Source organism: Tachyglossus aculeatus, chromosome 11 (assembly GCF_015852505.1).
Source record: "Tachyglossus aculeatus isolate mTacAcu1 chromosome 11, mTacAcu1.pri, whole genome shotgun sequence".
Classification (NCBI taxonomy): Eukaryota; Metazoa; Chordata; class Mammalia; order Monotremata; family Tachyglossidae; genus Tachyglossus; species Tachyglossus aculeatus.
Genome location: NC_052076.1, coordinates 48,428,504 through 48,454,917, shown reverse-complemented (window position 1 = coordinate 48,454,917; position 26,414 = coordinate 48,428,504). Strand labels below are relative to the sequence as shown.

General features: G+C 51.0%; 2 protein-coding genes across 2 annotated transcripts; one reads left to right on the top strand and one right to left on the bottom strand.

Moving 5' to 3' along the window:
- Nucleotides 1–903: 903 nt before the first annotated feature.
- Nucleotides 904–13,005, bottom strand: LOC119934892. The gene is made up of 7 exons (XM_038754449.1): nt 12,944–13,005; nt 6,925–7,013; nt 5,749–5,856; nt 2,544–2,683; nt 2,153–2,249; nt 1,783–1,907; nt 904–1,587 (listed from the first exon to the last, which is right to left on the bottom strand). The coding sequence occupies exons 2-7, from the start codon at nt 7,007–7,009 to the stop codon at nt 1,411–1,413; spliced, it is 732 nt and encodes a 243-aa protein (XP_038610377.1). The 5' UTR covers nt 7,010–7,013; nt 12,944–13,005; the 3' UTR covers nt 904–1,410.
- Nucleotides 13,006–13,332: 327 nt separating this feature from the next.
- Nucleotides 13,333–24,416, top strand: SPATA2L (spermatogenesis associated 2 like). The gene is made up of 2 exons (XM_038754026.1): nt 13,333–13,646; nt 22,782–24,416. The coding sequence occupies exons 1-2, from the start codon at nt 13,344–13,346 to the stop codon at nt 23,820–23,822; spliced, it is 1,344 nt and encodes a 447-aa protein (XP_038609954.1). The 5' UTR covers nt 13,333–13,343; the 3' UTR covers nt 23,823–24,416.
- The last annotated feature ends 1,998 nt before the right edge of the window (nt 24,417–26,414 follow it).

Here is a 26,414-nt window from a genome sequence, read left to right as displayed (position 1 = left end):
CTTGTCTCTGCATTAGTCACCAGGTCTGAGCTGTGATTTCTGCAGAAAACTTCACACATGGGCAAGAGATGATTTTTATTTTGTATAAACTTTATTAAAACACCCCCAATAGGTGAGGCCAATGGCTCAAAGGGGTCAGCAGGGAGGGTTAGCAAGCTTGTGGGGAGAGGCTGAGGGCCCCAGCTGCAGGCAATGGGAGCCAGGCTAGGAAGGCTGCCATTGGAGTGGCCCAATCTGGCTCCAGGCCAGCATGGGGGTGGCAATCCATGGAGCAGGGGCACTGGCCCCAGGAGCCAAGGATGGGCAGGGCCAGCCCCTAGAGTCCAAATTGGGGTCAGGCCTGAGCCTCTCTCCCCCAAACTTTGGAGGATTAGGGGGGCTCGGGGAGCCCACAGGGCACGGCAGTGGATCACGGGAGTAGCTGGGACTACAAATCCTAGCAGCCATTGGATCCGCCGTGGGCCATGGCATTGTCTAGAGCCAGGCCAGGGTGTTTTGGACCATGACCAGGCCAGGGGAGATTAGACCAGGGCTAGGCTGGGGCAGGTCAGAGCAGGGCTAGGCCGTGGGGGGTTAGACCACGGTTAGGCCAGGTCAGACCGGGGCTAAACTGAGGCGAGTCGGACCAGGGTTAGGCCTGAGCCAGTCAGGCCAGGCTGGGGACTTTTGAACCTCAAGTGCTGAAGGCGCTCTGACCTGGTCAGAACAAACAGCTTCTTCTAGCGATGGTGGACAGACGGCCAGAGCTGCCAGCGTGGGGATTAGGACCACGCCGGACCGCCCCCAACCTGAAAGTCGGAGGCTAAGTCTCTGAAGCAGTGGGGCAGCTGACTCAGAGCTGGCTGTTGGGGAAGACGGGGCTCCTGGACCCTAACCAATTCTCCCCAACACAGTCAACTCGAGCAGTGAGGGACCCTCTAACCTCTTCACCTCCACCTTTGCTCTGGTGTCTCCCAGTCATCCATCAGTAAATCAATTAAATCCCTGCCTAATAATTCCCCCCTTTTGGTGGCTTGGGGGAGGTAATAGCCTGGAGCTTTCCACCCCTGCTCACAGACCACCTTAGACCCCTGGTTTCTGAGCTGGCCCTGGGCCTCCCCCCAAAGAGGGGACACCTGTGTTCAACACCTGTCAGTGATGCCACCTGGGACTCATCTCTTGGCCCTGCACTGTCTGCAGGTGGGAGGTGGGGCCCAACCCAAATTCCAGCTGGATATGATCCCAGCCCTGGGGAGCAGGTGGCCCCGCCCAGATGAGCGGGACATGAGGCGAAGAACCCGATGCTTCCTGCAATTCCCTGGAAAGGGAAGCCGAAGGGAGGGAGCCGGTTGGGCAGGAGGGAGGCAGTGTGGATCGGAGTGGGAGTGGGAAGGAGCGGGTGGGGGGAAGAGAGTTGCTGCGGGGCAGGTTTTAGAGCCGCCCCTGAGAGATCAGGGTCTGAAGGTCAGCGGGTGAGTTGACATTCAGGACAGCGTGGGAGACGCTGCGCTTCTCCACCAGAGAGGCCACGGCCTTGCCCACCTCCAGGTGACTGATGAAGCCGGGGGCCAGGCCCTCAGAAGTGGACACCCCCATATTGATCTTCACCTGGGTCGGGAGATACAGGCAGGAGGACGTGTCAGTGGCCCCCGAGCAGGGGCCAGGGCTCCCTAAGGGAGCCAACAGGCTGGAGAGATGGGTCCCAAGTGTCTCTGGAGCTACCCCCCACCAGTCCACCCACCCACCAGCCTCTCTGCTCCCAGAACCTGGAGGCCCTCCCCACCCCCACCTCCTGCCCCTCACCTCGTTCAGCTTGCAGGGCACCTTGGGGTACTCTTCCCGCACCACCTGGCAGAAAGCCAGTGCCCCCGCAGCACCCAGAGTCAGGAAGCCAGTGCCTGGCATGAGCAGACGTTCGCCCGCGCCCCCTGAACACAACAGGGGTTGGCTGTGACGGGGGCCAGTTGGGAACTGGGGGCAGCCGGGAATGAAGGGGGGGTGGCTGGGAATGGGGGCTGGCTAAGAACAGGGGGGTGACTGGGAATGGGGGTGGCTGGGAACAGGAGGTGGCTGGGAAGGGGGAATGGCTGGGAATGGGGTTGGGGGGAATGGAAAGCAACTGATAACTATGCAATAGTCTGGGAGCCGGGAGAGCATCAGATTCATTTCTTACCAGTGATGAAGGTGTAGGAGCCCTCGGGATTGTCCTTGACCAGAGGGAAGAAGGCCTTCCAGGAGGTGAAGGTGCTCAGCAGGAGGGTCTCGAGAACCTGGACAAGGAAACCCCAGGAACCATCAGCCTCAGGACCCAGGCCTTTCCCAGAGCCTAGGCCGTAGCCCTGCTCCCCCTCTCCCTCTTCCCCTGCTTGCTTGAAGCTGTGCAGGCTGCAAGGCTGAGTTAAGGTCCATCTGCCTGGTTCCTATCTAGTTCTTACCTACCTCTCTTCCCCTACATCTGCCTGTTCCCCACAACACAAATCTCCCTCCGTTTACTCCCGGAAGCCTCCCACCCCCGACATCTTCCCCGGCCTGTTCCTGGAAGCCCCCCACCAGTTCTCACTCACCTTCTGCAGCTCCTGCAGGGTCTGCATGTGGGGGGGACCCCCTTGCCACCAGCTGAGGCCCAGAGAGGACACCACATCTGTGACCTTCCTCCCTCCCTTCAACAGTTCTGCCTTGGCCTGCTCTGCTCCATCCTCAGTGCCTGGGAAGAAGGGGAAGGGGGATTGGTAGTCGGTCCTTCAATCGTATTTATTAAGCGCTTAAACGTGCGGAGCACTGTTCTAAGCACTTGGGAGAGTACAATGCAACATTATAAGACATGTTCCCTGCCCACACTGAGCTTACAGTCTAGAGGGGGAGATAGAAGTTAAAATAAATAAATAAATTACAGATATATACATAAGCGCCGTGGGGCAGGGAGGGGGAAAGGAAGAAAGGGAGCAAGTCGGGGCAATGCAGAAGGGAGTGGGAGAAGAGGAAAGGAGGGCTTAGTCAGGGAAAGCCTCTTGGAGGAGATGGGCCTTCAATACGGCTTTGAAGGGGGGAAGAGCGAGTGGGAGAGAGAGAGAGATGGAGCTCTCGGGGGGCCTCTCCTTGGGATCCCAGGACCAAGACTGTGGACCTGGTGTTGGGTAGGGACTGTCTCTATTTGTTGCCAAATTGTACTTTCCAAGGGCTTAGTACAGTGCTCTGCACACAGCAGCCCCCAAGAGCAGCATCTGGGTGGTCCTCTCTGGGGGCTGGGGTAGCTCTACCTGGGTCCTTGGGGGCTGCTGGGGGGAGGAGGGGGAGTTGCAAGGGCAAGTTTGTTTGGAGGGAAGGAGTCAGGGGTGGGTGTGGGTGTGACTATGGGGGTGCTCCCCACCCACCCATTAGCCCCTTCTACAAGGAAGGCCCAACTCTGCCCATCCAAGTGGACTGGGAGTGGAAGGGAGTCTGGCAGGGTCTTGACCCAGCCCCTGGTTGCTGTGGGGAGTTACTCCACCTGAACTTCAGGGCCCACCCCCCTCCAACCTCCCTGTCCGGCTCATGTGGCACTCACCCGCCCCATTCCCCTGCAGGATGGCTACCCCAGCCGACTTGTACTTCCCAAGCACTTAGTACGGTGCTCTGCACACAGTAAGTGCTCAATAAATATGATTGAATGAATGAATGAATCCCCAAGCAGGAGCAGCCTTCCCCACTGGGCGAAACTGTCCCGCAGATCATGGGACGGTTGTTGGCCTGTTTCTCCCTCTGAGACTGGATCCTGGAGCCCAGAGCCCAGACCCTTCACAACATCACTAAAATCCACCCTTTCCTCTCCCAACTGCTACCACGTTAATCCAAGCACTTACGCTATCCCGCCTTAATCACTGTATCAACCTCTCAGCAGACCTCCCTGCCTCCTGGCTCTCCCTAACTCCAGTCCATACTTCACTCTACTGCCTGGATCTTTTTTCTACAAAAACATTCAGTCCATGTTTCCTCACTCCTCAAGAACCGCCAGAGGTTGCCTGACCACCTCCACATCAAACAGAAACTCCTCAGCATTGGCTTTAAAGCATTCAATCACCTTGCCCCCTCCTACCTCACCTCACTGCTCTCCTGCTACAACCCAGCCCACCCACTTTCCTCCTCTAAAACCAACCCACTTACCGCACCTCAATCTTGTCTATCTCGCTGCCCATTTCTTGCCCACATCCTGCCTCTGTCCTGAAACATCCTCCCTCTTCATAACTGACAGACCATTACTCTTCCCACCTTCAAAGCCTTTTTAAAGGCACATCTCCTCCAAGAGGCCTGCCCCGACTAAGCCCTCCTTTCCTCTTTTCCCACTCCCTTTTGTGTCACCCTGATTTGCTCCCTTTATTCCTCCTCTCTCAGCCTCAGAGCACTTATGTCCCTATCTGTAATTTATTTATTTGTATTAATGCCCATCTCTCCCTCTAGAATGTAAGCTCGTCGTGGGAAGGGAGAATGTCTACAAACTCTTTTGCAGTGAGCTCTCCCAAGCACTTAGTACTCATTCATTAATTCATTCATTCATTCAATCATATTTATTGAGCACTTACTGTGTCCATGGTGTCACTATGGGTTGGAGATGACTCAACGGCATAAGACAAGACACTGTGTACAGAGCACTGTGCTAAATGCTTTGGGAAGTACCATAAAACAAGGAACAGACATTTGAATTTCTAGACTGTGAGCCCACTGTTGGGTAGGGACCGTCTCTATATGTTGCCAACGTGTACTTCCAAGTGCTTAGTACAGTGCTCTGCAGACAGTAAGCGCTCAATAAATATGATTGAATGAATGAATGAATTTGAATGAATGAATGAATTTGCTGCCCACAACAAGCGGTGCTCTGTAATAATAATAATGATGATGGCATTTATTAAGCGCTTACTGTGTGCAAAGCACTGTTCTAAGCGCTGGGGGGGTTGCAAGGTGATCAGGTTATCCCACGTGGGGCTCACAGTCTTAATCCCCATTTTACAGATGAGGTAACTGAGGCACAGAGAAGTTAAGTGAGTTCCCCAAAGTCACACAGCTGACAATTGGTGGAGCCGGGATTTGAACCCATGACCTCTGACTCCAAAGCTCGTGCTTTTCCCCCTGAGCCACACTCTGTACACAGTAAGCACTCAATAAATATGATTGATTTATTAGAGAAGCAGTGTGGCTCAATGGAAAGAGCACGGGCTTTGGAGTCAGAGGTCATGGGTTCGAATCCCAGCTCTGCCAATTGTCAGCTGTGTGACTTTGGGCAACTCACTTAACATCTCTGGGCCTCAGTTACCTCATCTGTAAAATGGGGATTAAGACTGTGAGCCCCCTGTGGGACAACCTGATCACCTTGTAACCTCCCCAGCGCTTAGAACAGTGCTTTGCACATAGTAAGTGCTTAATAAATGCCATTATTATTATTAGTATTATTGACTGATAGCCCCTTTTACCGCGAGGGCCGCCAGAATCTCCCCACCCTCACCCCCCAATGGGCAGGAAGTGCCAATCTTTCCAACTGCCTTGTTCCCTGGGGCAGAGTGGGAGACACAGGCAGGAATCCTGTATTAGACTGTAAGCCCACTGTTGGGTAGGGACTGTCTCTATATGTTGCCAACTTGTACTTCCCAAGCGCTTAGTACAGTGCTCTGCACACAGTAAGCGCTCAATAAATACGATTGATTGATTGATTGATTGAATCCACCTAGATGCAGGGCAGGAAGATGTGTCCCGGAGCTAGGCTCCTGAGCCAGGACTCAGAGCCAAGGCAAGGCGACTCACCCACGTCCCCGACCACCGTGTGCAGATGAGGCAGGGCGGAAGCCGGGACGAAGCTCCGCAGCTTCTCCAGCCTTGCGCCGTCCCGGGAAATGACGGCCACGTGGAAACCTGCGAAGACGGGAGGCTCAGGATCCTGGAGACCCGGGAATAGCTGTTTCCTTCTTCAGCTGAGGTGGCGGGGTAGCACGGTGGGGAGTGAGAGTCTGGGGCTGGGAGGAGTGGCGTGGGAAAGGGCATCTCATTCAGGTGCCCAGATGTAGTCAGGGGGTGCCAGATGTAACCAATCACATCCCCCTTGCCAGCCCAAACTCCTTGGGTGTGTACCGGCCTGTCACCCCTAAGAACCATGGAGAGACAAGCAGAGATCTGGGGTCCCCGAGGTTCAGGTTGGATGGGACTCGGAGACGCCTTGAAGAGTCTCGGATTGAGCCAGAACTCGTGTCCACTCTCCAGGGCCAACAATGATGGGAGAGAACCCTATTGGGGAGCCCCAGGACAGGAAAAAAAATAAATAACTTGAATCCATAGGGCTCAGGTGGAGGTGGATTAGACCCCCACCCCGCTGGCTCCCTAGGTGAATCATTTCCCTGGGTGAATCCCTCTGCTGCCCTGTGGTTTGGCTGGCAGTGAGAGGGTTTGGGCCTTATCCTAGAGGTGGGAAAAGGGCACCGGTGGGCGGATGGGGAGGGGGAGGGCCGTTCTGCTCGGTCTTAGCCACTTGGGTAGGCCGGATTCCTGCTGTCCAGGTGGGAGATGACCCCGAGGCTCTGTCCAGAGGCAGAGGCACGGAGGAAGATGGGTGCGGAGGAAGATCTGGGGTCCTGGCACCATTTCCCCAAGGGAAGCGGCAAGTGGGGAAATAATCCTCTTCCAGAGGAGCAGGGTCCTGGGCCTGGCAGATGCCCACAGTCCCTGCATTCAGAGCGTGGGAGCAGTGGGGCCGCTGAACTTTCTCCTGAGCCCCCGCGGGAAGGGCCAGCCTGGCCGGGTGCCAGATTCCGTCTTCCCAGCCCACCCCCTGCCAGGCAGAGGGGATAGTCTATCCCCATCCCTCCTTCTCCACCCCATTCCAAAGCAGGTTAGAGCACCCAGGAGAATCCAGGGGATCCCAGTCGGGGCCGGGACCTGGCCACCCTCCTCCCCCAAGGTCGGGAGCCTCCGGCCTGTCCCCTTCACCTCTGTCCAGGAGCGACTTCACAATGCCAGAGCCCACGGTCCCGGCTCCTCCCAACACCAATACCAGCCGCTCTGATGTAGACATCGTCCTAAGGGGGGAAGCAGACAACAGAGACCCGGTGAGGACGGCTGACACAACCTAAGGAGAGAGCTTCAGGTGGGGAAAAGTATCTTAGAGCCTCTTTTTCCTCCTCCTCCTCCTCCTCCTCAAGCCAATCTCCAGCGTCCCGGGGCCCCTGGCTCCTCCCCTGGCTCGCCACATGGCACAGAACCGTAGCCACGGTCTCCGGGACAGAACTGGAATTCGGGATTTATTCAATCCTATTTATTGAGCGCTTACCGTGCGCAGAGCAATGAACTAAACGCTTGGGAGAGTACAGTGTGACAATAAACAGGCACAATTCCCTGCCCACAACGAGATTAGAGTCTAGAGGGGTTGACAGTCTCGAGAGATTGACAGCCCACTGTTGGGCTAGGGACTGTCTCCATATAATAACAATAATAATGATGGCATTTATTAAGCGCTTACTATGTGCCAAGCACTGTTCTAAGCGCTGGGGAGGTTGCAAGGTGATCAGGTGGTCCCACGGGGGGTGCTCACAGTCTTCATCCCCATTTTACAGATGAGGTCACTGAGGGCCAGAGAATAATAATAATAATGATGGCATTTGTTAAGCGCTTACTATGTGCCAAGCACTGTTCTAAGCGCTGGGGGGGATACAATGGGATCAAGTTGTCCCACGTGGGGCTCACAGTCTTAATCCTCATTTTACAGATGAGGTCACTGAGGCTCAGAGAAGTTAAGTGACTTGCCCAAGGTCACACAGCAGACATGTGGCGGAGCTGGGATTCAAACCCATGACCTCTGACTCCAAAGCCCGGGCTCTTTCCACTGAGTCACGCTGCTTCTCTATATGTTGCCAACTTGTACTTCCCAAGAGCTTAGTACAGTGCTCTGCACACAGTAAGCGCTCAATAAATACGATTGATTGATTGATAAGCCCATTGTCGGGTAGGGATTGTCTCTGTTGTTGAATTGTACTTTCCAAGCGCTTAGTCCAATGCTGTATACCCAGTAAGCGCTCAATAAATACGATTGAATGAATAAGCCACATCCCCCTGCCCCTTCAAAGCTGTTGAAGCCCCGCTTCCTCTATGAAATCTTTTCAACCACCCTCATCCGGCTCCAGTCAATCAATCAATCGTATTTATTGAGCGCTTCTTGTGTGCAGGGCACTGTACTGAGTATTCCATTCCAGTCAAACAGTAACCTGCCTCCCCACCTCGCCAACGTTCCACCCTTAATTTTTTTTTTTAATGGCATCTATTAAACACTTACTATGTGCAAAGCACTTAATTCTTCCTTCCTCCTACATTCATCGTTATTCCCAGGGTGGCTACCCCTGAGCAGCTGTTGTTAGTGTTATGTGCTGTGAATGTACATTGGGGGATTTATTTATAGATGATAGAGATTATAGAGAAGCAGCGTGGCTCAGTGGAAAGAGCACAGGCTTGGGAGTCAGAGGTCGTGGGTTTTAATCCCGGTTCTGCCACTTGGCAGCTGTGTGACTTTGGGCCGGTCACTTAACTTCTCTGTGCCTCACTTATCTGTAAAATGGGGATGAAGACTGTGAGCACCACGTGGGACACCCTGATGACCTTGTATCTACCCCAGCGTTTAGAACAGTGCTTGGCACATAGTAAGCGTTATGTCCCGCCGTCGACCCCCGGCCCACATCCTCCCCCTGGCCCGGAATGCCCTCCCTCCGCACATCCGCCAAGCTAGCTCTCTTCCTCCCTTCAAAGCCCTACTGAGAGCTCACCTCCTCCAGGAAGCCTTCCCACACTGAGCCCCCTCCTTCCTCTCCCCCTCCTCATCCCCCCGCCTTACCTCCTTCCCCTCCCCACAGCACCTGTATATATGTTTGTACAGATTTATTACTCTATTTTACTTGTACATATTTATTCTATTTATTTTATTTTGTTAATATGTTTTGTTCTGTTGTCTGTCTCCCCCTTCTAGACTATGAGCCCGCTGTTGGGTAGGGACTGTCTCTATATGTTGCCAGCTTGTACTTCCCAAGCACTTAGTACAGTGCTCTGCACACAGTAAGCGCTCAATAAATACGATTGAATGAATGAACGAATCTGTTATTTATAGATAATCTTCCACTCTCTCCTTGGTGATAAGAACCAAACCTATTTTTATTTTTGGTAAAGTCTTCCATTGCTCAGCAAGGTGGAGGTGGAGGGTGGGGGAGCTTGCCTATTATGGCCTCCAGGAGTGGCCAAGGTTTATGATAAGAGAAAGTGTGGCCCGGTGGAAAGAGCCCGGGCTCTGGAGTCAGAGGTCATGGGTTCAAAACCCGGCTCCGCCAACTATCATTTGCGTGACTTTGGGCAAGTCACTTCACTTCTCTGGGCCTCAGTCACATCTGTAAAATGGGGATGAAAACCGTGAGCCTCCCGAGGGACCACCTCATCACCTTGTAACCTCCCCAGCGCTTAGAACAGTGCTTTGCACATAGTAAGAGCTTAACAAATACCATTATTATTATTATTATTAAAGAGTGAATGGGAGCAGGGAGGGTCTTTTGTGTCCCTCTGAATCTCAAGCCTGAGGCTCCTTCCTCTCCCCCCACTGCCTTACCTCCTTCCCCTCCCCACAGCACCTCTATATATGTTTGTACAGATTTATTACTCTATTTTACTTGGACATATTTACTATTCTATTTATTTTCTTTTGTTAATATGTTTTGCGGTCTGTCTCCCCCTTCTAGACTGTGAGCCCGCTGTCGGGTAGGGACCGTCTCTAGATGTTGCCAGCTTGGACTTCCCAACCGCTTAGTCCAGTGCTCTGCACACAGTAAGCGCTCAATAAATATGATTAATTGGATGAAAGCCGGGTGTGCCCGGGGTGGACTGGCAGCGCCATCTACTGCTCCAGAGAATCTCACCAACCTGCTGCCTCAGCCCCTGGTATAGCACCAGCCTCTTGCCACCCCTCAGTACCCAGATGGGGTGAGAAACCAAGGGAAGGTGACTTTCCTCCCAGTTGCTTTGAAAATCTCTTCAGAGAAAGTGATATCGCCAGCCTCCTGCCACCCCTCAGTACCCAGATGGGGTGAGAAACCAAGGGAAGGTGACTTTCCTCCCAATTGCTTTGAAAATCCCTTCAGAGAAAGTGATATCGCCAGCCTCCTGCCACCTCTCAGTACCCAGATGGGGTGGGAAACCAAGGGAAGGTGATTTTCCTCCCAATTGTTTTGAAAATCCCTTCAGAGAAAGTGATATCGCCAGCCTCCTGCCACCTCTCAGTACCCAGATGGGGTGAAAAACCAAGGGAAGGTGACTTTCCTCCCAGTTGCTTGGAAAATCCCTTCAGAGAAAGTGATATCGCCATCCTCCTGCCACCTCTCAGTACCCAGATGGGGTGAAAAACCAAGGGAAGGTGACTTTCCTCCCGATTGTTTAGAAAATCCCTTCAGAGAAAGTGATATCGCCAGCCTCCTGCCACCTCTCAGTACCCAGATGGGGTGAGAAATCAAGGGAAGGTGACTTTCCTCCCAATTGTTTTGAAAATCCCTTCAGAGAAAGTGATATTGCCAGCCCCCTGCCACCCCTCAGTACCCAGATGGGGTGAGAAACAAAGGGAAGGTGACTTTCCTCCCAATTGCTCAGTACCCAGATGGGGTGAAAAACCAAGGGAAGGTGACTTTCCTCCCAATTACTTTGAAAATCCCTTCAGAGAAAGTGGTATCGCCAGCCTCCTGCCACCTCTCAGTACCCAGATGGGGTGAGAAACTTTCCTCCCAATTGTTTTGAAAATCCCTTCAGAGAAAGTGATTGCACATCCCCAGGAAAACAGTGTAGCCTAGTAGATAGAGCACGGGCCTTGGAGTCAGAAAGACCTGCGTTCTGGTCCCAGCTCCGCCACTTAATAATAATAATAATAATAATGATGGCATTTATTAAGCGCTTACTATGTGCAAAGCACTGTTCTAAGCGCTGGGGAGGTTACAAGGTGATCAGGTTGTCCCACGGGGTGTTAACAGTCTTAATCCCCATTTTACAGATGAGGGAACTGAGGCCCAGAGAATAATAATAATAATAATAATGGTGGTATTTGTTAAGCGCTAACTATGTGCAAAGCACTGTTCTAAGCGCTGGGGAGGTTACAAGGTGATCAAGTTGTCCCATAGGGGGGCTCACAGTCTTAATCCCCATTTTACGGATGAGGGAACTGAGGCCCAGAGAAGTGAAGTGACTTGCCCAAAGTCACCCAGCTGACAATTGGCGGAGTCGGGATTTGAACCCATGACCTCTGACTCCAAAGCCCGTGCTCTTTTCCACTGATCCATGTCTGCTGTGTGGCCTTGGGCAAGTCATTTCGGTTGTCTGGGCCTCAGTTTCCTCGTTTGTAAAATGGGGATTGAGTCTGTGAGCCCCAGGTGGGACAAAGGACTGTGTCCAACCCTATTTGCTTGTATCCACCCCAGTCCTTAGTACAGTGCCTGGCACATAGTAAGCGCATAACAAAGGCTCCGCTACTTGTCTGCCTTATGGCCTTGGGCGAGTGTGGCTCAGTGGAAAGAGCCCGGGCTTGGGAGTCAGAGGTCAAGGGTTCAAATCCCGGCTCCGCCTCTTGTCGGCTGTGTGACTTTGGACAAGTCACTTCACTTCTCTGTGTCTCAGTTCCCTCATCTGTAAAATGGAGATTAAGACTGTGAGCCCCACGTGGGACAACCTGATCACTTTGTATCCTCCCCAGCTCTTAGAACAGTGCTTTGCACAGAGTAAGCGCTTAACAAATGCCATCATTATTATTCAGTTCTCTGGGCCTCAGTTTTCTCATCTGTATAATGGGGATTGAGACTGTAAACCCCAGGTGGGACAAAGGACTGTGTCCAACCCGGTTTGCTTGTATCCCCCCTCCACCTCCAGCGCTTAGTACAGTGCCTGTCACATATCAAGCGCTTGACAAGTACCACAATTATTATTAAGTGCTTATTATGTGCCCAGCAGTGTGATAAGTTCTGGAGGAAGCAGCGTGGCTCAGTGGAAAGAGCCCAGGCTTTGGAGCCAGAGGTCATGGGCTCTAATCCCGGCTCCGCCACTTGTCAGCTGTGTGACACTGGGCAAACCACTTCACTTCCACTTTATAAAGTGGAAGCCACTTTCCACTTTATAAGCCACTTTATAAAATAAATAATATATTATTATATATTATATTATGCATCATATTATCTATAATACATAATCATATAATATGTTATTATACACTATATCATAACACACCATATATTATTATATCATATACACCATACAATATGATACATATTATATATTATATATAAATATATATCATTGCGCATTACATCATATATAATACATATCATATAACATAATCGTAATATATATAATTATGACGATCATGCATCATGAAATATTATAATATTGTAATGTTATAATATATTGTATATTGCATTACGTTATATTATATTATATTACATAATATAGTATTATATTATATTAGTAATATTATAATAGTGTAATGTTATGATATATTGTATATTACATTACTAATATAATATAATATAATATAATACTATATTATGTAATATAATATAATATAACGTAATGCAATATAATAAAACGTAATATAATACAATGTAATATAATTTAATATACTATAATATAATATGATATACTATAATATACTATAATATAATATACTGTAATATACTATAATATGGTATAATATAATATGATACAACATATACCATATGAATACGCAATATACGTCATTATATTTTATGTTATATAAATGTGCTATTGTATGTAATAGTATACCTATTATAATATACCTAATATATAACATACTCATATACGGTGTATATAATGATAATAAGCATCCATCCTAATATATCACGATATGATAATACATTATATACCGTTATATCACATGCATAATATAATACAGTACACATCATGTATCATGCAAATATATAACATGTACCATTATATTAACCATAAAGAGATGATTATATATCATGTCTAATATATGATATAATTACGATATGTAACTATAGTCAATGTTCATCCATCAAATATAAGAATGTATCGTTCAATCTTAAGATTCTAAAGAAAGCATGAGCGTTATTGTTGTTCAGGCGACGACGGCTCCGCCCCCTCTCTTCTCCTCAGCGGGCGGGGGCCCCTCGTCTCCTCAGCGGGTAGGCCCCGCCCCCCTCCCTCCCGCCCTTCCGGCCCGGCCAATGGGAGGGCGGCGTCCCGGCCGGAAGTGACGCGCGAGGGGAGATTCCCCCCTCGACGGGGAGGGAGGGAGGAGGAAGGGCGGCGGGCGGCGGACGGTCGCAGTCGACGGCCGGCCGGCCGTGGTGGCGGCGCGTCGGAGGATGGGCAGCCGCTCTCTGGCGGAGGACTACCGGCTGGGGCTGGAGCGGGAGCGGCGGCGGGGCGGCGGCGGGGTGTGCGCCGACCCCACCCTGCGGGCCGTGCTGTGGCAGATCCTGGTGGAGGACTTCGACCTGCACGCGGTGCTGCACGACGATGCCCTGGCCCTCTTCACCGACGGCCTCTGGGGCCGCCGCGACCTCGCCCCCGCCCTGCGGAGCCTGGCCCGGGCCTTCGAGGTCCTCGAGCTGGCCGCCGTCAACCTCTACCTCTTCCCGTGGAGAAAGGAGTTCAACACCATCAAGGTTCGCTACTCGCTTCATTTCTATTCTACTCATAATACTAATAATAATAATAGAATAATCATGGTCTCCTTCATAATAATAATCATGCTCTCCTCACTTCTGTTCCACTTAGAATAATAACAACAATAACAATGGTATTTATTAAGCGCTTACTAGGTGCGGAGCACTGTTCTGAGCGCTGGGGAATTTACAAGGTGATCGGGTTTGCACATAGTAAGCGCTTTATAAATGCCATTAACAGTAATAATGATGACATTTATTAAGCGCTTACTAGGTGCGGAGCACTGTTCTGAGCGCGGGGGAATTTACAAGGTGATCAGGTTGTCCCACGTGGGGTACTCTCTTCATTTCTATTCCACTTAGAATAATAATAATCATGGCATTTATTAAGCGCTTACTAGGTGCGGAGCACTGTTCTGAGCGCTGGGGAATTTACAAGGTGATCAGGTTTGCACATAGTAAGTGCTTTATAAATGCCATTAACAGTAATAATGATGGCATTTATTAAGCGCTTACTAGGTGCGGAGCACTGTTCTGAGCGCTGGGGAATTTACAAGGTGATCAGGCTGTCCCACGTGGGGTACTCTCTTCATTTCTATTCCACTTAGAATAATAATACTAATCATGGCATTTATTAGGCGCTTACTAGGTGCGGAGCGCTGTTCTGAGCGCTGGGGAATTTACAAGGTGATCAGGTGGTCCCACGTGGGGTACTCTCTTCATTTCTATTCCACTTAGAATAATAATAATGATGGCATTTACTAAGCGCTTACTAGGTGCGGAGCACTGTTCTGAGCGCTGGGGAATTTACAGGGTGGTCAGGTTTGCACATAGTAAGCGCTTTATAAATGCCATTAACAATAATAATGATGGTACCTTTCTATTCCACTTATAATAATAATCATGATGGCATTTACTAAGCGCTTACTAGGTGCGGAGCACTGTTCTGAGCGCTGGGGAATTTACAAGGTGGTCGGGTTTGCACATAGTAAGCGCTTTGTAAATGCCATTAACAGTAATCATGATGGCATTTATTAAGCGCTTACTAGGTGCGGAGCACTGTTCTGAGCGCTGGGGAATTTACAAGGTGATCGGGTTTGCACATAGTAATTGCTCTATAAATGCCATTAACAATAATAATGATGACATTTATTAAGCGCTTACTAGGTGCGGAGCACTGTTCTGAGCGCTGGGGAATTTACAAGGTGATCGGGTTTGCACATAGTAAGCGCTTTATAAATGCCATTAACAGTAATCATGATGGCATTTATTAAGCGCTTACTAGGTGCGGAGCACTGTTCTGAGCGCTGGGGAATTTACAAGGTGATCGGGTTTGCACATAGTAATTGCTCTATAAATGCCATTAACAATAATAATGATGACATTTATTAAGCGCTTACTAGGTGCGGAGCACTGTTCTGAGCGCTGGGGAATTTACAAGGTGATCGGGTTTGCACATAGTAAGCGCTTTATAAATGCCATTAACAGTAATCATGATGGCATTTATTAAGCGCTTACTAGGTGCGGAGCGCTGTTCTGTGCGCGGGGGAATTTACAAGGTGATCAGGTTGTCCCACGTGGGGTACCCTCTTCATTTCTATTCCACTTCTAATAATAATAATCATGGCATTTATTAAGCGCTTACTAGGTGCGGAGCACTGTTCTGAGCGCTGGGGAATTTACAAGGTGATCAGGTTGTCCCACGGGGGGTACTCTCTTCATTTCTATTCCACTTAGAATAATAATAATGATGGCATTTATTAAGCGCTTACTAGGTGCGGAGCACTGTTCTAAGCGCTGGGGAATTTACAAGGTGATCGGGTTTGCACATAGTAAGCGCTTTATAAATGCCATTAACAGTAATCATGATGGCATTTATTAACCGCTTACTAGGTGCGGAGCACTGTTCTGAGCGCTGGGGAATTTACAAGGTGATCAGGTTGTCCCACGTGGGGTACTCTCTTCATTTCTATTCCACTTAGAATAATGATGGCATTTATTAAGCGCTTACTAGGTGCAGAGCACTGTTCTAAGCGCTGGGGAATTTACAAGGTGATCAGGTTGTCCCATGTGGGGTACTCTCTTCATTTCTATTCCACTTAGAATAATAATAATGGCATTTATTAAGCGCTTACTAGGTGCAGAGCACTGTTCTAAGCGGTGGGGAATTTACAAGGTGGTCAGGTTTGCACATAGTACGTGCTTTATAAATGCCATTAACAATAATAATGATGGCATTAAGCGCTTACTAGGTGCGGAGCACTGTTCTGAGCGCTGGGGAATTTACAAGGTGATCAGGCTGTCCCACGTGGGGCCCACAGTCTTCACCCCCATTTTACAGATGAGGGAACTGAGGCCCAGAGAAGTGAAGTGACATGCCTGAAGTCACACAGCTGACGAGTGGTGGAGCTGGGATTTGAACCCATGACCTCTGACTCCAAAGCCCGGCCTTTTTCCACCGAGCCACGCTGCTTCTCTTCTACAGATCTGTTCATTTTCTGTTGCCAACTTGTACTTCCCGAGCGCTTAGTACAGTGCTCTGTACACAGTAAGCGCTCAATAAATACGATTGATGATGATTTTAGAATAGAATCTTACCTCCTTCTTACCTCTTTCCCTTTCCCACAGCGCCTGTATATATGTTCATTACTCTGTTCATTTCTATTGTACTTGTACAGATCTATTCTATTCATTTTATGTTGCCAACTTGTACTTCCCAAGCGCTTAGTGCAGTGCTCTGCACACAGTAAGCGCTCAATAAATACGATTGGTGATGATTTTAGAATAGAATCTTACCTCCTTCCCTTCCCCACAGCACCTGTATATATGTATATATGTCCGTACGTATTTATTTATTTTACTTTATGTTTGTATATATTTGCTACTCTATTTTACTTGTACATATCTATTCTGTTCATTTTATTTTGTTAATATGTTTGCTTTTGTTCTCTGTCTTGTACTCCCCAAGCGCTTAGTACAGTGCTCTGCACACAGTAAGCGCTCAATAAATGCGATTGATTGATTGATTTTTATTGTACTTGTACAGATCTATTCTATTCATTTTAAAATAGAATCTTACCTCCATCTTACCTCCTTCCCTCCCCCACAGCACCTGTATATATGTATATATGTCTGTACGTATTTATTACTCTATTTATTTTACTTGTGCGTATCTATTCTATTCATTTTATTTTGTCAATATGCTTTGTTTTGTTGTCCGTCTCCCCCTTCTAGACTGTGAGCCCGTTTTTGGGTAGGGACCATCTCTATATGTTGCCAACTTGTACTCCCCAAGCGCTTAGTACAGTGCTCTGCACACAGTAAGCGCTCAATAAATACGATTGATTGATTGATTCATTCGTTCCCTTCAGAGCCCTGCCGAGGCCCTCTCCATCCCCCCTCCGCCCCCCCCACCCCGTCTTACCTCCTTCCCTACCCCACAGCACCTGCATATATGTATATGTGTTTGTACATATTTATTACTCTATTTATTTTACTTGTACATATCTATTCCATTTATTTTATTTTGTTAATATGTTTGGTTTTGTTCTCGGTCTCCCCATTGTAGACTGTGAGCCCACTGTTGGGTAGGGACTGTCTCTATATGTTGCCAACTTGTACTTCCCAAGCACTTAGTACAGTGCTCTGCACACAATAAGTGCTCAATAAATACGATTGATTGATTGATTCATATGTTCCCTTCAAGGCCCTGCCGAGAGCTCCAGGAGGCCTGCCCACACTGAGTACCCTCCTTCATCTCTCCCTCACCCACCCCCCCCCACCTTACCTCCTTCCCCTCCCCACAGGACCTGTATATATGTATATATGTTATTTACTACTCTATTTTATTTCCACGTATTTATTCTATGTATTTCATTTTGTTAATATGTTTTGTTTTGTTGTCTGTCTCCCTCTTCTAGCCCGTGAGCCCGCTGTTGGGTAGGGACCGTCTCTAGATGTTGCCAACTTGGACTTCCCAAGCGCTTAGTCCAGCGCTGTGCACACAGTCAGCACTCAATAAATACGATTGAATAAATGAATAAATACGATTGAATGAATGAATAATAATAATGATTGCCAGACTGAGCCCCCTCCTTCCTCTCCCCCTCCCCACCTCCCCCGCCCCCCCTCCTTCCTCTCCCCCTCCCCACCTCCCCCGCCCTACCTCCCTCCCCTCCCCACAGCACCTGTATATAGGTTTGTACAGATTTATTACTCTATTTTACTTGGACATATTTATTCTATTTATTTCATTTTGTTAATATGTTTTGTTGTCTGTCTCCCCCTTCTAGCCTGTGAGCCTGTTGTCGGGTAGGGACCGTCTCTAGATGTTGCCAACTTGGACTTCCCAAGCGCTTAGTCCAGTGCTCTGCACACAGTAAGCGCTCAGTAAATATGATTGAATGAATTCTATTTATTTTATTTTGTTAGTATGTTTTGTTTTGTTTTTTTAATGGCATTTATTAAGCGCTTACTATGTGCAAAGCACTGTTCTAAGCGCTGGGGTAGATACAAGGTAATCACGTTGTCCCACGTGGGGCTCACAAACTTAATCCCCATTTTACAGATGAGGTAACTGAGGCACAGAGAAGTCAAATGACTCACCCAGAGTCACACAGCTGCCAAGTGGTGTAGCCGGGATTCGAACCCATGACCTCTGACTCCAAAGCCCAGGCTTTTTCCACTGAACCACGCTGCTTCTCTGCTGTTTTGTTGCCTGTCTCCCCCTTCTAGACTGTGAGCCCGTTGTTGGGTAGGGACCGTTTCTATATGTTGCCAACTTGGACTTCCCAAGCGCTTAGTCCAGTGCTCTGCACACAGTTCTCGTGTCTCTCTCCACTTCAATCCATACTTCATGCTGCTGCCCGGATTATCTTTGTCCAGAAACGCTCTGGGCATATTACTCCCCTCCTCAAAAATCTCCAGTGGCTACCAATCAATCTGTGCATCAGGCAGAAACTCCTCACTCTGGGCCTCAAGGCTGTCCATCCATCCCCTCGCCCCCTCCTACCTCACCTCCCTTCTCTCCTTCTACTGCCCAGCCCGCACCCTCCGCTCCTCCACCGCTAATCTCCTCACCGTGCCTCGTTCTCGCCTGTCCCGCCGTCAACCCCCGGCCCACGTCATCCCCCGGGCCCGGAATGGCCTCCCTCTGCCCCTCCGCCAAGCTCGCTCTCTTCCTCCCTTCAAGGCCCTGCTGAGAGCTCACCTCCTCCAGGAGGCCTTCCCAGACTGAGCCCCTTCCTTCCTCTCCCCCTCGTCCCCCTCTCCATCCCCCCCATCTTACCTCCTTCCCTACCCCACAGCACCTGTATATATGTATATATGTTTGTACATATTTATTTATTTATTTTACTTGTGCATATCTATTCTATTTATTTTATTTTGTTAGTATGTTTGGTTTTGTTCTCTGTCTCCCCCTTTTAGACTGTGAGCCCACTGTTGGGTAGGGACTGTCTCTATATGTTGCCAATTTGTACTTCCCAAGCGCTTAGTGCAGTGCTGTGCACATAGTAAGCGCTCAGTAAATACGATTGATGATGATGATGAATAAATACAATTGAATGAATGAATGAGTAATAGTAATGATGGCCAGACTGAACCCCCTCCTTCCTCTCCCCCCCCGCCTTACCTCCTTCCCCTCCCCACAGCACATGTATATATGTTTGTACAGATTTATTACTCTATTTCACTTGTACATATTCTGTTTATTTTATTTTGTTAATGATTTGTTTTGTTGTCTGTCTCCCCCTTCTAGACTATGAACCCGCTGTTGGGTAGGGACCGTTTCTATATGTTGCCAACTTGGACTTCCCAAGCGCTTAGTCCAGTGCTCTGCACACAGTAAGCACTCAATAAATATGATTGAATGAATGAATAAATACAATTGAACGATTGAATATAGCCTTAATTCTATTTGTTCTGACGATTTTGACCCCTGTCTACATGTTTAGTTTTGTTGTCTGTCTCCCCCTTCTAGACTGTGAGCCCGTTGTTGGGTAGGGACTTTCGCTATATGTTGCCGACTTGGACTTCCCAAGAGCTTAGTACAGTGCTCTGCACACAGGAAGCGCTCAATAAATACGATTGAACGACTGAATATAGCTTTAATTCTGTTTGTTCTGACGATTTTCACCTCTGACTCCATGTTTTGTTTTATTGTCTGTCTCCCTCTTCTACCCTGTGAGCCCTTCGTGGGTAGGGACCGTCTCTATATGTTGCCAACTTGGACTTGGCAAGAGCTTAGTACGGTGCTCTGCACACAGTAAGCACTCAATAAATACGATGGAACAATTGACTATACCTTTAATTCTGTTTGTTCTGACGATTTTGACTCCTGTCTCCATGTTTTGTGGTCTGTCTCCCCCTTCTAGACTGTGAGCCCGTTGGTGGGTAGGGACCGTCTCTATCTGTTGCCAACTTGGACTTCCCAGGCGTTTAGTACAGTGCTCTGCACACAGTAAGCGCTTAATAAATACGATTGAATTAAAGGTAGGAGGGAGGGACCGACCGAGCTGGCCTGGGCATCCCCACCGCCCCTGCCCGTGGGGTGGGCGAGGGAAGGGAAGGGTCGCCCGGGGGGGCAGAAGCCACTCCGACCTTCTAGCCTGTGAGCCTGTTGTGGGGTAGGGACCGTCTCTATATGTTGCCAACTTGTACATCCCAAGCGCTTAGTACAGTGCTCTGCACACAGTAAGCGCTCAGTAAATACGATTGAATGAACGATCTACAAGTAGTAATAATAATAATGATGCCATTTGTTAAGCGCTTACTATGTGCGAAGCACTGTTCTAAGCGCCGGGGGGATCCGAGGGCATCGGGTTGTCCCCCGTGGGGCTCCCAGTCTTCATCCCCATTTGACAGACGAGGGAACTGAGGCCCAGAGAAGTCAGATGTCTTGCCCAGAGTCACCCAGCTGGGATTAGAACCCACTACCTCTGACTCCCAAGCCCGGGCTCTTTCCACTGAGCCATGCTGCTTCTCGTAAGTGGTCAGACGGGGATGGATGAAACCCGAGAACCGGAGAACCGAGGGACTGGAAGCGGGACTCAGTGGCAAGAGCCCGGGCTTGGGAGTCAAAGGTCGTGGGTTCTAATCCCGGCTCCGCTGCTCGTCTATAGTGTGACCTTGGGCAAGTCACTTTACATCTCCGGGCTCAGTTACCTCATCTGTAAAATGGGGGTGAATAATAGCAGTAAGAATAATGGTATTTGTTAAACGCTTACTGTGTGGCAGGCATTTTTCTTAGCACTGGGGTAGGTACAAGGTAATCAGGTTGTCCCACGTAGGGCTCACAGTCTTCATCCCCATTTTACAGGTGAGGGAACTGAGGCACAGAGAATAATAATAATGATGGTATTTGTTAAGCGCTTACTATGTGCAAAGCACTGTTCTAAGCGCTGGGGGGGGATACAGGGTGATCAGGTTATCGCACATGGGGCTCACAGTTTTAATCCCCATTTTACAGATGAGGGAACTGAGGCACAGAGAAATGAAGTGACTTGCCTAAAGTCACCCAGCTGACAGGTGGCGGAGCTGGGATTAGAACCCACGACCTCTGACTCCCAAGCCCGGGTTCTTTCCACTCCCAAGCCTCACGTGGGGCAACCTGATTACCTTGTGCTAAGAACAGTGCTTGGCACGTAGTAAGCGCTTAACAGATACCATCAATATTATTATTATTATTATTATTACTATCATTATTCCCATCTCCCCACCCCCCTGGTCACGGGGTGGGCAAGTGAAGGGAACCCCGGGTCGCCCAGGGGGGCAGAAGCCACTCCGACCTACAAGTGGTCAAACAGGGATGGACGAAACCCGAGAACAGGAGATCCAAGGGACTGGACTAGGCGGCTCCTGGGGGAGGTGGCTAAAAGGTTTGGTGCTAAAACAGCTTGCTTCGTGCTCTTTCTCCCCTCCGGGTATCATCATCATCATCAATCGTATTTATTGAGCGCTTACTGTGTGCAGAGCACTGTACTAAGCACTTGGGAAGTACAAGTTGGCAACATCTAGAGACAGTCCCTACCCAACAGTGGGCTCACAGTCTAAAAGGGGGAGACAGAGAACAAAACCAAACATACTAACAAAATAAAATAAATAGAATTCTCGGTCTCCCCCTTTTAGACCGTGAGCCCACTGTTGGGTAGGGACTGTCTCTATGTGTTGCCAATTTGTACTTCCCAAGCGCTTAGTACAGTGCTCTGCACATAGTAAGCGCTCAATAAATACGATTGATGATGATGATGATGATGAATTGGGATGGAAGGCACTGTCCGAGTGACCCAAATGGGGGAGTGCTGGGCTACTAACAATTCCTGGCAGCCAGTAGCCTAGGGCAGTGCCCTTCTTTCCACAGCTACCTGGAGGGCTGGTGTTAGTCCATGGCCTAAGTGGCTACCATTACTCTACGCTGTGCGTGAGATGCTGGCCCCTAGAGACTCGGTTCTCGCGTTTGGATAAGAAAACCGGCCCTCGGCACATATTCACGTGATGATCTCCTCCTCCTTTTTCTCTTCCTTCTCCTTTCACCTCTTTCTCCTCCTCCTCCGTTGTTCGGTAACTGAACCTTTCCTTCCTCCCTGCTGGCACAGGAGCCAGTGCGCTTCAGAAAAGAGTTCCCCCTCCCAGCAGGTTTCGGATCCCAGTTTGAGCCATCTGTTAGGAATGGGGAGAGGAGCGAGGTGGATGAAAGGGCGAGGGACCCCATGACTTGTACCGTGAGGAGCTCCGTGTACTCAGAAGGTGGTGAGGGAGTGATGTTCCCTGGGGCTGTGTGGGAGAGGAATAGCTCATTGCTATGGCAACAGAGGGAAAGTACAGCTGGGAAACCAGCTTGGCTCATTAGTGACCCCTCGCCTTCGCCCTCGTATGGAATTGAATTCTAATGGGTTGTAAATGAAGACTCCCCGGGATCAGGCTGGGTGACTCTAGTTCGGAGGGAAAGTACAGCTGGGAAACCAGCTTGGCTCATCAGTGACCCCTCGCCTTCGCCTTCCTATGGAATTGAAGTCTAACGGGGTGTAAATGAAGACTCCCCGGGGATCAGGCTGGGTGACTGTAGACGCGGGGCGAGCTAGAGCTCTCCCCAAGCCCCCCAGACCAGGCCTAACGATCGGGCTGCTTTGGTTGCAGATGTTCTCGGGGGGCTACGTGCACTCCCTGAAGGCGGTGCTGTCGGAGGACCTCATCACCAAGAGCTTCCAGAAAATGGGCTACATCCGGAGAGACGATCACCATTTGGTGGTGGCCTCTCTGCCCTTGGACTACCAGCTGATTCAAGTGGCTCTGGGCTGCTTCGCCCTGAGGCTGGAGTGCGAGATCTTGGGGGAGATTCTGACCAAGCTGGGCACCAGCTTGGTGTCCGCGGAAGAGCTGATCCAGGAGCGGCGAGCCAGCGTCGACGTGGACTCGTGCGTGGACAAGCTTCGGCGGCGGCTGGGACGGGGCGGGTCCACGCCCCCGGGGAGCTCGGCCTCTTACCCGCCTGGCATCGACCTGTACCGGGACGCGCTGGCGAGAGAGGGCCCTGCCGAGGCGGCCGCGTACGGCGACCTGGCCGGCCCGGAAACCTCTCCTGCGGAACTGTCTTACCGCCCCCCGCTCTGGGAGCAGAGTTCCAAACTGTGGGCCGCCGACCCCCCGGCCTCCAGCTCCCGGGAGATGCGGGGCAACGGGACAAGCTGGGAACCCGTGAGCGGGGACGAGCCGAGCCCGGAGACCCCGGCCTACGGGGACTTCGAGGATCCCGACGCCGAAACGGCCACCTTTTCCTTCATCTCCTTGCGGAGGGAGCTGATCCGGACCGGTGACCTCAGGGCCGCAGACTACCCGGGCGCCGAGGACCGCGGGCCGGACCCGGGGCGGGCCAAGGCCAGCGGGGGCTACGAGCCCGCCGAGAGAGCCGGGGGGCTCCCCGCTTCTCCTTACGAGGTTGGGACCGAGCCCCAGCGGTACCAGCTCCACGGCTGCCTGCCCCGGGGTTCCCTGCCCGCCTTCTGCTGTGACACGTGCTGCCAGCTGCACGCCAGCGGCTGTGACGCCATCAAGAGCTGCCGCCTGGGCCACCTGGTGCAGGAGCTTCAGAGCGACAGGCAGCGGCGCCTCTGGCTACAGAGGACGGAGGTGGACTCCATGCTCTTCGAGGGGTTTCCCGGGGCCGGGGCCCGGCCCTAGGAGGGGGCGGCCGTCTCGGCCCCGTGGCCTGGACGGCAGCGGGGAGGGCGCTTAAACGAGCGTTCTCCCCCGGCTGGGGGCTGACCGCCTTCCTGGGTTAGAACCAAGCCTTTCCCCGTGACCCTCAGCCCTTGTCCCCGTAACACGACCAGATACGGGGCAAACTAGATGAAAAGCGAGGGGCACCGAAGCCGTCGGTAAAAGGCAGGGTGGTTCACTAGCGTGGGACTGCGTTTGAGCCCCTGCTAGCTCGGCTTCTCTGTACTGCCAAGCCCTGCCCCTTCTCATCCCTTTGAGAGACATACCTTTCCTGAAGCTGGGGCCCGTGGACAAAGTATCTATCCGTCGGTCAGTGGTATTTATCGAGTGCTTACTGTGCGCGTGGGGGAAGAAAATAGACTTGGTAGACATGACCCTGCCTCCAGAAGCAGAAAATCTAATGGACGCCCCCCCCGCCAGGTACCTCTGTGGGGTGAAGGCTTCCAAGGGTGGTGCCGTTTACTGTTTTACATCTTCCTTCACTGAGTGGATAGAGCACAGGCCTGGGAATCGGAGGCCCTGAGTTCTAATCCTCGCTCTAACCCCTGCCTGCTGTGTGACGTTGGACGACTTCTCTGTTTCCTCATCTTTAAAACGGGGGACTAAATCCTTCTCCTTCTGGCTAGGACAGTGAGCCTCATGTGACACAGGGACTGTGTCCAACCTGATTTTCTTGTATCTACTCCAGCACTCAGTAAGCACTTAACAGATACCGCTAAAAAAAGGGGTCCAGGGCAAGAAGCAGTTTCTAGCCCACCAGGCCCATTGAAGCGAGGGAAGGAGGAGGATCGCGGGTGCGTTTGTATTTCTCCCACGCCCCTCAAGTTGTGACGTTTGCCATCCGTTTGGTGTATCAGTCTCGCGGCCTCACCACCCGTGTCTGGGCAGCAGCGGGTCTAAAGTATGTGATAGCCTCTCTGCCTGCCGCTGGCCGGGCAAGGGCCGGTGCCACTCGGGGGAGCGGGTCAGTTCGACCGAGACCTCTCCGGGTGGACTGCAACGGTCTCTGAATTAAAGTGAGGCGTCCGTAACCGTGAAGGAGGCCCCCGGCCTTTTCTTGACCTGCATTTTCCCAGACAACCTGGCTGTTCACGGGCTGCGATTCAAACACACACGCTCCATCACAGCAGCTTTCCCCGCCGTAGCTATGCTCTGCAGCACGGCTCGGGGTGGGGTGGAGGTGGCTGGACAGGAGGCAAGACTGTTCTGTCTGAAGGTTGACAGGGCTCAGAAGAGGGGAGGTTTTACCCTGCTGCCTTCAGCTGCTCGGACCACATTGCGACCGTGTAAAGCCCAGGCCGGTCTCTCTGCAACTTCGCAGCGAGGGGATGGGCCCAGAGTGATCTATGGGACTGATTGAGGCGGCCGGTCGAAAACAAGATTGAGGGGAGCAGGCCCCATTTAACACCCCAAGAAAGCTCTTTGCTCTATTGCCTTAAGTGATTTACTAGCTGCAGCTGTATTCACTAACAAAGTGAGATTTTAATGGGCCGGGATGAAACCCTACCCTGCGCCATGAGGGTTGGGAAACTTGATTTCTTTGGAGTCCTTTGACAACTCTGTTGTGGCAGCTAGTGCTTCCTCGGCATTTGTGTCCAGCCAGCCGGAGGATTGGATTCTACAGCAGGGAGAAGGCGGCATCTTGCTGCCCTGCCCGGGTAGCCTGTTGGGCTGAAAGTCACACCAGGGACCGGAGATGGTCTGCCCCTCCGGTTTCAAGCACCATCTCCCCTCTGAAAGCAGCAGGGGGTCCTACTAAAGCAGTCAACAGGAGGGCTGCCGTGTTGGGGGGCAGAGGGAAAGGAGAGATTTCTGAACTGCCAGACCTGTGGGTGTTGAAAGTGGAATGCAGCTAGCCTGGGCTTTCCTCCAGTTTGGGGCTCGCTCTTCTCTCCCTTGACACACGATGAAGGAATTAAGTAGCTCTGTGCGCCTCTTTCTGCTGCTCCGGTTGGGTTCCGAGGAGGAGAGGAAATTGGGGGAAGGCTGCTGGGAGAGTCATTCCGTGCCCATACCAGAGCGACCGTGGAGGGGAGAGACCTGGGACGAGTGGGATGTGCACACCAAGGCTCGTTTCAGAGACAGATGGAGAACAAGTGCCAGCCTCATGCCCAGGGGCTGGAAGGGGTCCCACAGCCCCCACAATGGGATCCGCAGGACCTCTCCAAGCGGCCTCCGTGTCTGTGCCATCGCCAGGGCTACCAGTAGGAAATAGGACGCTCCGGGCCTACGCCAGGGAGCAAGCAGCAGAGATGAGGTCCTCCGTAAACCAACCCGGGCTCTGTCAAAATTCGGCTGTGAAGACCCAGGCCCCTCACAGAGCCCCCTGATGGGACTTCTTTCCCTTAGACGGACGCTGAAGGCCGTTGCTTTCGCTCCCTTCTCCTTCGTTCTCCTCCTACTCTGCCTCATCTCTCCATCACCGGCTGCTGCCCTGCCCCCTTTCCTGCGGCTCTTCCCCTTTCCTCCGAAACCCCCACCTCCCGCTGCTGCTAATCAACACGCCAAAGACACGGCGGAAAAGGCCCCCCCGAACTGAGTGATAAGGGCAAA

Bases quoted from the DNA above. Each gene is read 5' to 3' on its own strand.
- LOC119934892 (XM_038754449.1), bottom strand. From the start codon at position 7,009: ATGTCTACATCAGAGCGGCTGGTATTGGTGTTGGGAGGAGCCGGGACC. The intron at 2,684-5,748 runs GTGAGTCGCCTT...CCTTCTTCCCAG, and splicing joins CACGGTGGTCGGGGACGTGG to GCACTGAGGATGGAGCAGAG. The intron at 1,588-1,782 runs GTGAGGGGCAGG...CTCCCGACCCAG, and splicing joins TGCCCTGCAAGCTGAACGAG to GTGAAGATCAATATGGGGGT.
- SPATA2L (XM_038754026.1), top strand. From the start codon at position 13,344: ATGGGCAGCCGCTCTCTGGCGGAGGACTACCGGCTGGGGCTGGAGCGG. The intron at 13,647-22,781 runs GTTCGCTACTCG...CTTTGGTTGCAG, and splicing joins AGGAGTTCAACACCATCAAG to ATGTTCTCGGGGGGCTACGT.